At 59.4% G+C, this 15,321-nt stretch overlaps 1 protein-coding gene across 2 annotated transcripts in view; it reads right to left on the reverse strand.

The window, feature by feature from the left end:
* The window catches only part of CDH22 (cadherin 22), a 58,778-nt gene that overhangs the window by 16,026 nt on the left and 27,431 nt on the right, over positions 1 to 15,321 (reverse strand). For both annotated transcript variants that reach the window (XM_087720718.1, XM_087720720.1), the window contains exons 4-8: positions 13,806 to 13,925; positions 8,128 to 8,295; positions 7,715 to 7,902; positions 7,244 to 7,497; positions 4,874 to 5,010 (exon numbers count right to left, since the gene is read on the reverse strand). In XM_087720718.1, coding sequence (XP_087576844.1) covers positions 4,874 to 5,010; positions 7,244 to 7,497; positions 7,715 to 7,902; positions 8,128 to 8,295; positions 13,806 to 13,925 — 867 coding nt within the window. The remainder of the gene's footprint in view (positions 1 to 4,873; positions 5,011 to 7,243; positions 7,498 to 7,714; positions 7,903 to 8,127; positions 8,296 to 13,805; positions 13,926 to 15,321) is intronic.

The following is a 15,321-nucleotide window of genomic DNA, read 5'->3' on the forward strand; positions in this document are numbered from 1 at the left end:
TGCAAAATGGTGGGTGCCTCCCGTGGCCGACATCTTAGGGAACAATCTGTGCATCAACATCAGGCACCCAGGGGGAGGTTATGAAAGCAGCTTTATGGGCGCTTGGTGGGGAGTGGAACAAGAGCCGCCAAGAGTTTCATTCAGTGGTCGGATTCAAAAAAAATTACTACCGGTTCTGTGGGTGTGGCTTGGTGGGCGTGGCAGGGGAAGGTTACTGCAAAATCCAAAATCCCCATTCCCTCCCGATCAGCTGGGACTCAGGAGGCAGAGAACAGATGGGGCGTGGCCAGCCAGAGGTGGTATTGACCAGTTCTCCAAACGACTCAAAATTTCCACTACCGGTTTTCCAGACCTGGTCAGAACCTGCTGAATGCCTTTATACTCTCTCGCATCACATCCTTTACAATTCAAAATTATGATAAGTGTATCCATTGATAAAACATAGAATAGAATGTGATAGGAGATACTATAAAGACGTATTACTTTTTTACAGATTTTTATAGATTTATAACAATGTAAGGTGTGCATATATATATATATATATGAATTGAATATTTGGAATATTTTGTTTAAAATGAAGAAACGAAAATTGTAGTGGAATATATGAGATATAATGATAAAGATGTACTTATATACATTTGATATTTTATGGTTTTACATATAATTAAAAGTAATGATACACAAATATAAAATGTTGGTGAACCTTTTCTTTATATACTGAAAGAAATTCCAGAATAAGACAGATGATACCATAAAGATACGTTGTTATTAAATAGACTTACAATGATGTAACAGATAGTTAGCATACATATGAATTTAATCTTTAGAAAACATGTTTAAAAGGAAGAAATTATAAGGGTAAACTGAATATATGATTTACAAGGATAATCAATGCATTAATGTATTTGGGGTTGATAACTATTGATTTTATTTGCTACCGTAAGTGGTGACGCACAAATGTTTGAGACCAAACGACATGCTACGTAGATATGTGACTGATGATGTTTTTTTATGTTCTATGTATGTTTTTTTTTAAAAACAGAGCCTGCCTCCTCTGTTTCAGTTCCTCCCAAACCAATTGTCCTAAATTAACCTTCTCTTCTTACCAAGGTGTCCTTGCCTATAAAAGAGGTTGAGGGGCTGGGAGAGCGCAGAGAAGAGCAACAAGGATGATTAGGGGGCTGAAGGCTGAAATGTATGGAAAAGGGATAGGCAGGAATTGGGCGTATCTGGTCTAATGAAGAGAAGGACTGGGGGGGGGGGGAGAGGGGGAGCATAACAGTGTTTCAGTGGGCAAGGGGCTATAACAATGAAGATGGGGAGGGGGGTCGACCTGTTCTCCAAAGCCCCTGAAGGCAGGATGAGAAGCAATGGAAGGAAAGTAAAAGAAGGAGAGAAGCAATCTGGAACTAAGGAGAAGTTATCCTGATGGGGAGAACAATTAACCAGTGCAGCGACTTCTTTCCAGAAGATGAAAATGCTCCAACACTGGAGGTTTTTAAGGAGAGCTTGGTCTGAAGTGATTTTGGGTCTCCTGCTTGAACAGGGGGTTGGATTAGAAGACCACCAAGGTCCCTTCCGACTCCTCTGTTATTCTCTTGCTCTTCTTTGGAGAAGAGCTGCCGACTGAATCAGGGGTGCAAAACTTGTGGCCCAGAGGCCGGATGTGTCGCACACTGGCCATGCCCACCCCTGGTTTAGCGAAGCGGGGGAAAGTTGTGACATGTCAGGTGACGACAACGTGAGGCCGCGAGTCTTGACACCGCTTGCTTAACAGACACAATTGGAACTGGACTCTCCGTCCCTGAGAAGAGCAGTCATGAAGCTCGGCACCCGTGGAACCGCTGTGCTCCATGGCCGCAATCCCGGCCCCGAAAGGATCCCTCTGGGCCATAAAGAGGATGGGGCTGAAATCCCCCTGGCAGGCAGGCAGCCCCTTGGAAGGGCTTCTACCAGAGCAGCCCCTGAAGCTGCTTCCCAAAAGGCAACTGGGCTCCCTTTTCCCCCCTTGGCTCCTGGCTGAACGGTGGGGAAGGTTCTGAAGACGTTTCTTGGATGAGAAGCAAAATGATTTTAAGGGTGGGGGGGGGAGTCCAGTTGCCTTTTGAAAAGCATCACTGGGACAATCTTGACCTGGACGATGGAGAATCTCCGCAGACGAACGTCCACTGGGCAAATGGGGCTCACAGGGATCGAATTATTTGGATGATGGATTGTTGGCTACAAGATCTGGCAAAAACATGTTTGAGCAAAGCGAGGGAACCCGGATCAGGGGAACTTCAAGCTGCCTTCTCTGAAGCTTTAAGAGGCAAAACCTTCAGAAAGGAGCTCAGATAAGGAGGAAAGGGGGCCTATTGTCCACCCACGGACACACTGAACAAAAGACTCAGGAGGTTCCACAAACAGTATTTCCACAGTTGGTATCTACTACTGACCGTCTGACCAAAGAGAAGATGCTCTCAAAGAAACAGGACTCGATTTTAATGAGTTCATTTTCTCAACCTCTGTGGGGAGGCTCAATCTTCCAAAGGGCCCTTTCAGGGAATCCCTGAGGCCTGGCCGGTCCCTTTCTCTTTGAGGAGGTGGGGGAAGCCCCCCCTAAGGCCAGCGTCCGACAGGAAGAGTTAATTAAGGAAGGGAAAACAGCCCTGGGGGGGGGGAGGGATGATGTAATAAATACCAGAGTCCTTAATTTTAAGGGAATTTTAATATGTGTCTCAGATTTCAGAATACCATTTTTTAATAAACGGAGCTCTATGGCAGGGGAACTAAAGGGAAAAGAGCTCACAAGATTGGTGTGGGGGGGGGTCTTAAATAAGGAGATACTAAAAGGACAATAGCAAATAATTGCAAGGAGAAATTAAAAAACGGAGTAGAAAAAGGCATTGTGTCTGCACCAAAAGCTCAGAGAGGATCCGCAGAGGGAAAAGGAGGGAGGCAGGTGATGGCGAGCGGGACGGATGGGGGGGGGGAGGAGACCGGGGGGGCGGTGGAAATGTGGAGGCAAGGAAGGCTGGTAATGAGCCGAGGTTAGCAAAGGATGCTAAGGATAACAGAAAGGGGCTTTTCGAAATGCCGGTCAAAGAAAGGGAAGCCAGAGTATCGGCCGCTTCACAAAGGTGGCAACGTGCTAACAGGTAACAAAGGAATCGCTGACCTGCTCAGCTTCCCTTCCGCCTCCATCGCCTGACAGGAGGCTGAGCTTTTCAGGGAGAAATTGCGAAGAGGAGGAAAGTGGGGAGAGGGGAGACGGACAGAGACGGTCTGGGAAACCACCATTGACTGGGAATCCATCCAAATCGCCCGGACCAGGTGAGCCGCCTCCAATGAGACTGAAGGATGCAGCTGAAGGTTTTGCTTTGGGGGGTGGGGAATGAGGGGGCGGAGGAACAAAGTGGAGGAGAGCTTTGCAAGGAGACAAAGGAGCTTCAGGCCGCCACACTCATAAGACAATGAAAGACCCACAATCAACGTCACGTACCCCGAGGACAACCTGAGCATCAGCAAAGGCTGGGGAGCTTTGGGCCACAAGGGACCCTTCCCTGATTTCCTGAGTGGGTGACGGCCTGCATCAGAGTGCTGGGATGCCAGGGGCGTTTTTGGTTGTTTGGTGGCTAAGCTGTGCCCGACTCTTTGCGATGCCACGGACCCCAACACACCAGGCCGGGCGCCACCCCTGTCCTCCCGTGTGCCCCTGAGCCTGCCCAGAGTCCGGCCCTCTGGGTGGAGGTGGCACCGGGCTCCTTGATTTCAAGAGGGAGCATCCGAGGGAGCCTCCCGCGAGACTACAGACTGATTGCGCTAACCCTGGCTAAGTGAAGGCCGGGCGGCCCGGGGGCTGAGTGGATGCACAGCCTGAACAGTCCTGGGCAAGCAGCCCCATCAACGCTTCCACCAAGGCTTCCGTGAACGCAGGAGAAAAAGCTCTTGAGTGACAGCCGTCCGTTCCAGCACGTCAAGCACCGCAAGGATGGTTCAACTGGGGGGGGTGGGGGTGGGCTCCACGCAAAGACTGGCTGGAGTGATGAGGGGGCCTCAAGGTCTGAGTTTAGCTGCGGGGATCCACAGGACCACAACAACCGCATTCACACAACAGGCTCTCTTAACACACTGAACTGCCAGGGCCTTGCACCACAGGCTTTCCTAACGACCCAGGCACCCACCCTCCCCTCACCAGCTGGTTAAAGCTGCCGTGTGAACAGAGACCTTCCTAGAAGCCCCTGGAATGGGCGACCAGGAGAACCGCCTGGCATCGCGCATGCAGCCTTCACACACACACACACCCGAGTCCCTCCGTGCAGTCCCTGGGCCTCCGCAAGGCAATCTGCACCCACCCTGCAGACAGGAAGCATGGCAGGGCCCATGGCTCAGCCCCTTCCTCCAGCCCTTTCTCTGCTCCCCCCCCCGGCAATCCCCTTCTGCCACTCCTCCCCCCCCACAGCATTTAGGGGCCCCTGTCAAGGAAGCAGAAGGGAAACAAAGCAGAAATGGGGGGGGGCACCAGGGAGGAAGGGGCAAAGCAGACACGTCCCACATAGAGCTGTGAGGAGGGGGGGGTCTAATTGGGCAAGCGAGGCCGGCTGGACTCCACTGACACCCTCAGGACCAGCCCTTCCAAAGGGGGGCCCTCTTTGCCCCTCCCCAAATTAACAGGGTGAGAATTGTCTGACCCCTTTTTCTTCCTGGATCCATAAAAACACTCGGGAAGGGTGGGGGTGGGGGGCTTCTGCCAGGCCAGCTCGGTCCAGCCTCCCCCATGGGGGTGGGGGGCAATGCTGGGTCATCAGGCACCAGGTGAGGCTCCAGCAGACACCCCCCCTTCACAAAGGCCTTCCGTGCAACCGCCCGCCCCCAGCCCCCCCAGCCAGCTCACCAGCCTCCATGGCCAGGATGGTGATGTTGTGCCAGCCGGCCGTCTCTCGATCCAAGGCCTGCCTGGTCAGGATGGTTCCAGTCTGGGCATCGATATCAAAAATCTGCCCCGTGTCCTCGGGGGGCTCGAGGGCATACCTGGGGGCCCAGAAGACACAGCAGTCAAAAGCTGCAGCTGGCCGGGCAGAACTAGGCAAGCGGGCAAGGAGGTCGGGCAGCGCAAGGCTGGGCCGAGACCTGCACTGCCCTCGAGCGGCTTGGCACTGCAGCCTGCAGCAGCCTGGCACAGGGTGTGCCCGGGTCCTTCCACGAGCCCCGCCCATCAGCCCACCTCCTGCTGTGCCATGCCCTTCCTCCCCTCGGGAAGGCACACGTGGGGCTGCCAGGGCCATGCCCAGCAAGCTCCCCCTTCCAGGAGTGCCCTCCTGCGGCCCCATCTTCCCCCTCCCCACAGCCACAGGTCCCCCTCCTCACCCACCCCCCCGACCCACATCCTCAGAAAAAAACCAACACAAGAGCAGCAGCTGCCGCCACCGTCCCAGAGACGGGGTGGGGGGGTGGGGGGGGGTGTCAGCCCAGGCGGCTGCAGGGGAGGCATGAGAGGCAGGCAGCCTGCAAATTGGGGCTGGGGTCTCTTCTTGGCTTCATTGCTTCTGCTGACCAAGAGCCAACAGCTGCCAAACTTCATCAGGAGAAGGTCAGCATGGAGGGAAGAGCTGTGCCCTCCCCCCCCCTCCGGAGCTCCAGCTGGTACTGCCGGCTCTTTGCATGCCCAGCCCAGCCTGGTGGCACCCGGCGGGCAAAGAGGCTGCTTCTGTGAGGCTCTTTGCCAAAGTGCCAGTGCCATGAAGTTAATGGCTCGGAGGAAGGAGTGGCAGGGCACTCGTCAAATCTGCAGACATGGCAAAGCGAAGAGGGGGGAGGATCGTTCAGGAGACCTTGAGGGGGGGGGAGGCCCGAGGGAAGGAGGCAGCAGGGATGGGGGGGGGCAGAGGCTCACTTGCCCACAGCCCCGGGCCCTGGAGAGGGGGCACCACACCAGCTCAGGCAGAGAGCAGCAACCATGGACCAGCTGGGAGCCTCTCCGTGTCCGGAGCACGAGGACTCCTGCGACCGACCGACCGACCGACGGAAGTCATGAATCCCTGAGGCAGAATTCCCCCCCCCCATCACCCCAGAGGAGCCCAAGTCCCAGCCTCCTTGGGCCACGAATGGAGAGGTGCAGGGCAGGTGGCTGGGCGGAGGGTGGGCGGGTGAGGGGGCTGCTGGGGAGGGCAGAGGCCGAGGGGTCCTGCAGAACTCCTGACACCCAATCTGGCCAAAGGGCCACCGTATCACACAGGCCGGCTGCCTGTTCTCGTATTTAGAGAAGGCAAGAGAGCACCCGCTCTCTCCAGAAGCCCCCCCCCATTCATCCAGTTTCCACCCCCCGCCCCCCATCAATCCATGCCATCAGGTCCGGCAGAAGAGTCGGGTGACGGGCCCTGACTCTTATGGAGCTTCCTCTGTCAGCCTGACCCCCCCCTTGTGAGCATCGTGGGCCGGGAGGTTCGGTTGGCCTGGCCTGGCTCCCCTCCGAAAGGCTCCAGGGTGCTGGGCTGATGGATGCAAGGCTTGTGCTTTCAATCTGGTTTCAATTTGGCTTGAAAGGGGCCTTTTACTTCTGCAGGTTTATTGGTCCTGATGCTTGCTTGACCACCTGACCTGCCCAGAGCCACACCTGGGGGGGGGGGGGCTGATCAATGAGTTTATAAATACAGGATGCATTTCCAGAAGCAAATCAATGCTGAGCTCGTTCCAGCTCTTCCCCCCTTGGCTGGCGCCCTCCTGTGTCCCACCCCAACTCTCCCTTCCCTGGACTGTTTTGTTCTCACAAGGGGAGGGGGAGGGGGAGGGGGAGGAGGAGGAGGAGGAAGAGGAGGAGGGGGAGCCCCTTCCTCACCGCTTCCTGAAAGGGCTTTTCAACCTGCTGACTTCCCACTCTGCCAGGCCCTCCCTGACCTGCCGTAAATATTTCAGCCGCCCTTTTGTCATTGGGAGCCTGAATAAGCGCCAAGAGCCCCCCCCCTTTGAGAGCCCCCCCATCCTTACTGAGTTCAGAACAGCCGCTTTTTGTGGCTGTCAGTGGGGCTGACCGTGGGAGGCGGAGGGAGGAGGGGGCAGAAGGGCCCCTCCTCCCAAATCAGGCTAGGAAGAGATTTTCCGAGGGGCAAATGACAGACAGAAGCCAAAGACCCCCACCCACCCGCGAGGGAACCTTCTCTGCAGTGGGTGAGTTCCAGCCATTTTGCCAGCCTTGCTCCAGCTGTCCGGCTGGCCCTCCTGCTCCTCCAGCCCTCCTCCCGGGGGGGGGGGGACCGGCCTGACTTACCGAATGGGTCTGCTGGCCGCATCGGGGTCCACCGCGGTGACCACCCCCACCAGGGAGCCCACCAGGGCGTCTTCCTGCACCTCCAGGGGGCCGCTGGGAGGCCGGAACTCAGGGGGCTCGTCTGCGTCCAGCACAGAGACCAGCACGATGGTCTGGTCCCGGAAGGTGTCCAGGCCCATAAAACGGGGCTCCGCGAACTTATTCAGCGCCTCCAAGACCACCGTGTGCACCGCCTGGGCCTCGAAGTTCAGAGGCTGGAAAGGAGGAGGAGGAGGAGGAGGAGGAGGGGGTCTCTCTGCCCTCTTATTCCCCCCCCTGCCCCCCCCAGTGACCGACCCCTTGCATTCGGAAGGGGGCCCAGGGGGAATCAGCCCCTCCAAGGAGGGTTCACCCTCCACGGCCGTGGGGGAGGGGCATGTGCTCCTGCCCCCTGGGGGAGGGGAGGCTCCCAGTTCCGAGTTCGGGACTCACCTGCTGCAAGGAGATGAGGGCTTCCTGCGTGTTGCTGTCGGTGGCCACGCGGAAGGGCCCCCGGGCCCCCTCCTCCTTGATCTGGTAGGCCATGTCTGTGTTCTCCCCAACATCGGCGTCCTCCGCCCGCACTCGCCCGACCAGCATGCCCACCGGGGCTGTTTCCACCATGCTGAACTGGTACATCTCTGGGGAGGGGAGGAAAGAAGAGCTGAATTCTGGTGGAGGAAGGGGGGAGGGGTCAACAGAGACAGCCCCCTCCCACCATTCTCCAGGACCCCCTTGAGCTGCGCGTGGGTGAGGGCAGCCGGGTGCTGTGGCCCTGGGGGTCCTGGGCAGCCCCCTCGCCCTCAGCCAGAGCCCAGCTCTGCTCGGGTCCTCCCCCCTGCCTCTCCCCCAGGCCAGGGCCTTACTCTGGGGGAAGCGAGGGGGGTTGTCATTGACGTCAGTGATGACGATGGTGACGGTGGTGGAGCCCGAGAGGCCCCCCAGCTGCCCTGCCATATCCGTGGCCCTCACTACCACCTCATAGCGGTCCTGGGTCTCCCGGTCCAGGTTTGCCACGGCCGTCCGGATCACACCTGTAAGAGGCCAAGGGGTCCGTGAGGAGAGGCCGCCCCCCAATTGCTGCCCCCCTACTTTCCAAGCAACCCCCACCCCCACCCACAGAGCTCCATAGCAGCCACGGGGGGGGGAGCTCCCTCAGAAGACTGAAGGCCCTCCAGTGGGGGTGGGGGCCCGGAGCAAGGGAGGAGGCTGAAGGGGGGGGCTTGCTGGAGGCCCCTTTCCTGGGCATCTTCCCCTTGGGCTCCCTGCAGGGGCTCCTCAGCTGCCCAGAGCTCTGCCAGTGAGGGGCGCCCAGCCCGGAAGCCGCAAACAGTCTTCGTGGCTCTGCTGAAGGGAGCCCAGAGCCAGGAGGGAGGCGAGGGGAGCCTCCCACTCCGCACTCCTCTCTTCTGAAGGGCCGGGATTAGTGAGGAGAGGAGGAGGAGGAGGAGAAGCAGGGGAAAGGGGTGGGGGGGGGGGCTGTCTGGGAGCTCAGCTGGGGGTCCCTGGCCCTTCCTGGGGCGCTTTGTGGGCTGCTGCCCTGCACAAACAGGGAGAGGGTGTGGGGAGGGGCTGCTGAGGGTGGGGTCTTGAGGAGGCAAGGCTGTGCCCTTGTAGCCCACCCACCGGAGGGACCCCTTTAAGGGGGAGCCCAGAGGGGGGCATGGCCACATCCGTCCGTCCAGGAGGGAGGCTCTCACCGGCTGCAGCCAAAGAAACGGCAACCGAGTGAAGGTGTGAAGCTGCTCTCCTCAGGCAACCCCCACAGGGACCAGAGAGACGGGGGGTCTGGTCACAGCAAAGAGGGAACCCCCTCCAGGTCCTCCCAGGGGCTGCGCCTAAGAACAGCGGGCCAGGCGCTGGCAAAAGGCAGCGGGCAGAAAGCCCTTTCTGAGGAAGCTGCTGCCAATGGAGGCCGTTCTGGAGAAGGGCAGCCAGGGAGAACCGGGGGCTACTCAGACCGCCCTCCTCCCCCTTTGGGTCCCGGCCAGCTGTAACCGCCTCACCTTCTCCGCGGGCAAAGCACTCTGCCAGCCCTTCGGCCCTCAGGCCCAGCCTTGAAGAAGAGGTTCGCGACACACCGTCCTGGTCCCCAGGAGTCCAGAATGACCTGAAGGCCCCTCATCCCCCCCCCCAATCCAGGCAATCCATCCCCCCTCCTCCTCCTCCGTGCAAAGGAATCCTTTATTGGCCAAGTGTGATTGGACACACAAGGAATTTGGTGGAGATGCTCTCATTAAAAGAACAAGAAACATTCCTCAAGAAGGTACGAAACTTAATGATAGTCAAAGGGTAGAAATAAGCCATCGGGGAACCATATCAACCCCAGTCGGAGTCACAGTCCCGCGGTCTTAGGTGGGAGCAGATGGGGGATAGGAACGATGGGAAGAGTGATGGCAATGGAGCCTTGGGGAATGGTTGGGCAGTGGGGAGGGGATTCTTTCTTTAGCAGAGAGATGGCGCTGGGGGAAAACTGTCCTTGTGTCTAGTTGTTCCGGTGTGCAGTGTTCCATCTATAGCGTCGCTTTGAGGGTTGGAGATGAAACAATTTATGTCTGGGAGGGGTCTGTAACAGGGATGAGTTGCTAAAGGCATTACTGACGGTTTGGTGTGCAATTTCTTTTGGGGTGTCTGAAACCCTGGTACTGAACGTGCCTGCTGTTGTTATCAATCTCTTCATTTAGCCAGGATTCAATAAAGCCCAGGGCAGATGCAAAAATCAGAACTGCATCCGTTTAAAAGGAGCATTTCACCCATCTTATTAGCAAGAGAACGTAAATTAGTCAGATTGAAGGGAGCGGAGTTTTTTTTTAATTTCCCCCCTTCCTTCGTCTCTTGAAAAGTCCCACCCTTTCACCTCTCCCTCTGCCTTTGGAGACCCATAGCTCCCATTTGTTTCCTCCCGCGCCAGGATCTCCTCCGCGTTTCTATCACGGAGAGCTGCTCCTTAAAGAAACCTTCCTTAATTCTCACCAGATGGTCTCCTGAGTCCCCCGTAGAGAATCGCAGAGAACAATAAAAAATGAAGAAGCCGTTGGAGTTTCCATTAGAGGAACCTTTGTACGGTCACAACCACCAGGCAGGGTAGGTGGATCCCTAGGCAGACGGAGGAGGTGAGCCCCAGACGGGCCACCCGCGGAGGAAGATTTGGGAAGGGACAGGCAAAATAGGGCAGAAGGCCGCCGGCTAAAGGAGAGGAGGCTTTGGGCAGAGCCAGTTTGGCTGGAATTGGGGGAGGGGGCTGTTGGAGGTTCCCAAGGTCTTCTGCACAGAATCGGGTCCCCGAAGCTCAGAGATCCCAGCGAAGGACACGGACTTAAAGGAAAGGAATCAATAAAGCGATAGGTGGAAACTGGGACTCAGCTAACCCTGGGTCAGAAAGGGTTAAAGATGTGCGAAGGGAGCCAGCCGACGGATGGCGGGAGATGTGCCAAAACTCCTTTTCCCCAGGAAAGGAGACTGACAGATGAGCCAGAGGGCTGAGGGCCCCCAGCATGGACGCCACGGCCAGAGAGGCCCAGTGGGGCTTCCACGCTCTGCCCAAGAGGGCCAAAGGGCACCCTGGCCACCTCTGTCTGAGCCTGGCCAGGGGACCCAGGAGAGGCAAAGTGGGTGGGGTGGTCCCCAGGGCACAGGGAGCCCCCCCCCAGGCGGACCCCAGCAGGCCCTGCGGCTGAGGATGATTGGCTGCCTCCCACTCCCACCTGCCCTTTCCTCCTATCCCGGCCAGGGGGCACCGTCGGACGGGCTGTTCTGCACCCAGGGCTGCCTTCCTTCCATCGGTTCCCCCCTTTATTAAACGTGTATTTCCCCACCACTGCAATGCAAGGATGCTCCCGGAGCCCCAGGTAGAGCACAGAGGGGCTAAAACATCCGTCACAGGAATAAAACAACTCTAGATACAATAAAAAATAAAAGCATGAAGCACAAATGAAATGCCCAGAGGTCGAGACGGCCCCCTTGGACCCCCCCCCCCGGGGTCTTCTGCAGCTGCCACCAAGCCGGACGGCCCTGGCTGCTCCCTCAAAAGGAGAAGGGAGGCCTGGAGGCGGAGGGAGGGGGGGACGCTGGCCTGCTCGCCTCCCCAGCAGCCACAGCGGAGAGGAATCTCAGCCGCCTCCAAGCCCCCTGCTTCTGGGTGGGCGGGAGAGTTTAAATTAAGCGAGATGTGGAGGAGGAGGAGGAGGGGGAGAGCAGCCTCTGCTACAACTGGTGATCCTGGGAGTCTTGCAAGAGGGAGGGAGGGAGGGAGGGAGGGAGGGAGGGATGCCTGAAGCAGAGACCATTAGCGCTGCCCAGCTTTCGTGTCGCTGGGCTGAGGAAGGCCCAGGAGCAGCCGCGGGGCCTCCTCCACCTGCAGCTGAGAGCCTTGCCCCGGGCTGTCTGAGCCAGGAGCCCAGCGGGTGAAGGCAGCTACGTGACCCACACGGAGACTGCCGGAGATGAGGCCCCTAGCAGAAGCCGCCTGGTCCGTGGGTCTCCCGGGGCCAGACAGGGGTGGGGCCACCCCCTCCCCTCTTTGCATCTGGGCTGGCCTGGGACTTCAGCCAAAGCGGTCACTAGAGAATGGCCACCAATGTAGGAATTGGGAACTTGCAAGGGGGGTGGCGTGGGGGGGTGGAGGCTGTCTAGAGGTGGCCTCCTCCCCCCTCTCTTTCAAGACAACAGGAGCCACAAGTGGCCCCCACCGCTTGCGTGGCTCCTTCCGGGGGCCCTTCAGAAAGGCTCTGGGGCAATTGGCTGTGGCCACCGGGCACAACCACCCTGGTGCCCCTGCCGCAGCTGACCCACGGCGGGTGTTCATGCTCCGCTGGGCCTCCCCCACCGGGTCTGCTCCCCCGCCCTGGTGGGTGTGGCCCTTTCCCCCCCCAGTCAGAGAAGCCCACCTGCTGGGCCTGGCCGGGAGCCCTGGCCAAGAAAGGCAGCCGAGGGGAGGGAGGTAGAAGAAGAGATGGGGTGGCCTGCAGCTGGACTGTGGGAGGGTCAGGGGGCTCCAAAAGCCCCCCCCCCCGAATTCTGGAGTGGTGAAGGCGACAGGGGGGGCCACCGGACTTTCAGACTAGCAAGACTGATGTCAGATGAGGGGATTCTGCCTTATTTCACGTGAACAGAATCCTGCCAATTCAAAAGTATGGTCATCCTCCCATCTCCTTTACAGCCCAAGAAACTAGGGAGGGTCCCTCCCACCTGGGCCTGTGGCCCCGCCCACGGTGCGCCTCTTCTCCTCCAGCCCCCTTCCCCAGGCCTTTCCCGCCGGCCCTGGCAGGAAGCCCTCTGGACGCGGGGCAGGGGAGGGGGGAGGGGCACTGTTCAGATTGCTCCTCCCAAGCGGGCACCCCGCCTCCTGCCCTTGCGCGAGGGCGTTGCTGCCCCTCTGCTGGCCATGGGCCCCCCGTGCGGCCGAGGTCCTCCTGGGGCCCCCTGGATGTGCAGGAGGAGAGGAACCAGGTCAAAGTCAAAAAGGAAACGCAAACAGCCCTCATTACCATATATTACAAAAAACGAATGTGCCGGATTTTATGGCTCCTCTTACAGCATTAATGATCACGATGGCTGCGCGAGTTAAGCTGCCGATCCGGGCAATTAAACTGTGAGCTCCAGGCCCAGGAAGGCTCTGCCCGGTGCATGGCGGGAGAAGCCTTCAGCACTGGAACCGGGGGGTGGGGGGTGGGGGGCTGCTCGCTCAGGCACAGCCCACCGCTTGGCTGCTGGGCAAACGAAAGGACACGGACACGGGGGGGGGGGGGGCTGCAGGTAGGAGGAGCAGCTCCTCCTCCTCACCTTGGAAAAGCGGGGGGGGGGAGGGAGGTCTTCAACAAGCGAGCAGCCTCCGCACTCTCCCCTTGGCCTCCCATCCACGGAGCAGCCAGCAGAAACTCCCAGCCTGGCCATGCCTGACCCCGGGGGCCCCTCCAGCTGCACCCACAGGCTTCCTCCTGCCCGGGTGAGGAAGGCCACAACCTGCCCAGAGCCTCTGCCCCTTCAGGGGTGGCAGAGCCCTCCTTCTCAGGACTGGCTGGCAGAGGTTGCGGGAGACCTTCCCTCCCCCCAGCGGCCTGGGCAGCCCCCCCCCCCCCGGCCTTCAATCCCGGCTGCTGACGGTGACCTCAGCCGCTCCGACTCATCCCAGACAGATTCCACAGCAGCTTTATTAGGAGTTATTAAAGGATGGAGCGGCTTCCACTGTTCGTTCATTAAATATTAATAGAGCATTTATAAAGCAATCCTTAATTTAAAGTGTTACCTTTAATCAAAGGCCTGATGCTAACCAGCCATCTCTGAAGAACTGAGGAGGGGGGGGGAGGCTGCCCCGCTTCACGTAGCCCCCTCCCCATGGAAGAGGTTCTGTGGGGGGGGGGAACTGCTCCAGAGGATTCTCAGAACCAGAACCGGCCTGGCTGCTCTCCTGAGGGGGCTGCAGAGCTGGCCAGGGATCGGAACCACCCGTGTGCGCAGCCACACGCGGCCTGGGTCCGGCTAGGGAAGCCCTCCCTCCCTCCCTGCCTGCCTGCCTTCCCTCCGGGGCAGCCGCTGTGGCCCTTACCGGTCTTGCTGTCCACAGTGAAGTGCTGCTCCCCCTCCAGGACGCTGTAGGCCACCCGGGCGCTGCTCCCATAGCTGGGATCATCCGCATCCGAGGCCAGGACGGTCAGCACCGAAGTCCCTGCAGGAAGCCGAAGGAGGTGAAGGGCCTGGCTGCACCACCCCCCACCCCCCACCCCCCCGTGCAAGCCCACCGGCTCCTCTGGCGAAAGCTCCCCCTGGAATGGGGGCGAAGGGATGGAGGCCCATCAGCCGCCCCCCTTTAGCTGCTGGTCTTTGATCTGACCCCCTGGCCCTTCCGACCAATGGGGCAGGGATGCTGGGGAGTGGGAAGGGGCCTCTTTCGCCTGGAGAAGAGGAGGGGCTGCAGAGGAGGCTGACGGGGGGGCCCCCCAGGAGACCACCTGCCCACTTAGGAAGGAGGACGGGATTAAAAAGGAACAAGCTGCCCACCCAGAGCAGAGACCCCCAAATCCTCGTAAAAGAGGGCAGGGTCCCCTGGGGAGGCCGCTGGGTACAAGAAACCACCCGGCCTGTGCAGGATTGGGCCCGGGCTTCGTGGCACAGTGTGTGAGAAGGATCCAGGGGTACCAATGGACCACCCCACTTTCAGGGGGCGCAGAGAAGCTGGAGTGGGTTCCCAGGAGAGCTGCCTGCAGGGCGGGGGAGAGTCGCTCCTGGGGAGGGGCTCAAGGAGCCGGGCAGGGTCAGCTGGCCAATGGGAAGAGTCCGGGGAGACACAACTCCTGTACTGCTCAAAGCTGTGCGTAACATGAGGTGGACCTGCAACAGGGGCGTGAAAGGTGGGTCCCATCTCTGCCGCCTGCTCTGTTATTCGGCCCCTGGTCGTCGTCCCTGTCCCCCCCCCCGCCCCCCCGCGTGCCTGAGAAGCTGCCGGCAAGAGCTCCTCATTGGAGGGGGGCTGGACGGTTGAGTGAATTTCTGTCGGGAGTGGGGGTTCAACTGCGTGAGGCAGAAGCCCCCCCCCTTCTGCTCCATTCAGGGCTCCTTCACTGCACCCCGGATTCTGCTCCCTGCAAATCTAACCAGACCGCTGAGCCTCCTCCCCGCCCTGATGCCCACATGGGAAGCCGAGGAAGATGCTCGGGCGGGGGGGGGGATCTAGCTGCCTGGTGGGTGAGGGGCGCTGTTGCTGCTGAGCCCCTCCCCCCGCGGGCGTGGCCGCCTCCCCCGTGGCCGTGCCTTGCTCGAAAGAGGCTGCTGAAGGGAGGGGCGTCAGGAGGAGAGGCGCCTGGGCTCACGTTGCTGCTGCTGCTGCCGTCAGCAAGACAAAGAAAGGCACGGAGGCGGCAGGAAGGCCAGAGCCGCCCACCCGCCCACCAGCGCTGCAAGCTCACCTTGGCGCTTCCCGAGTCCCTCCGAGGCCGCCGGGCACAGCAGCCGCTCCCTTCGCAGGAGCCCCTTCGTTGGCAAAGCACGCTCCCTCCTGCCCTGCCCACCGTCTCCCAGCTGGCACAGCCGCCGCTTCCTGGGACCCCCGGGGGCCCCTTTCAAAG

Source organism: Thamnophis sirtalis, unplaced genomic scaffold, assembly GCF_051295495.1.
Source record: "Thamnophis sirtalis isolate CommonGarterSnake01/CBP01778 unplaced genomic scaffold, rThaSir2_p1.2 scaffold_7, whole genome shotgun sequence".
Classification (NCBI taxonomy): Eukaryota; Metazoa; Chordata; class Lepidosauria; order Squamata; family Natricidae; genus Thamnophis; species Thamnophis sirtalis.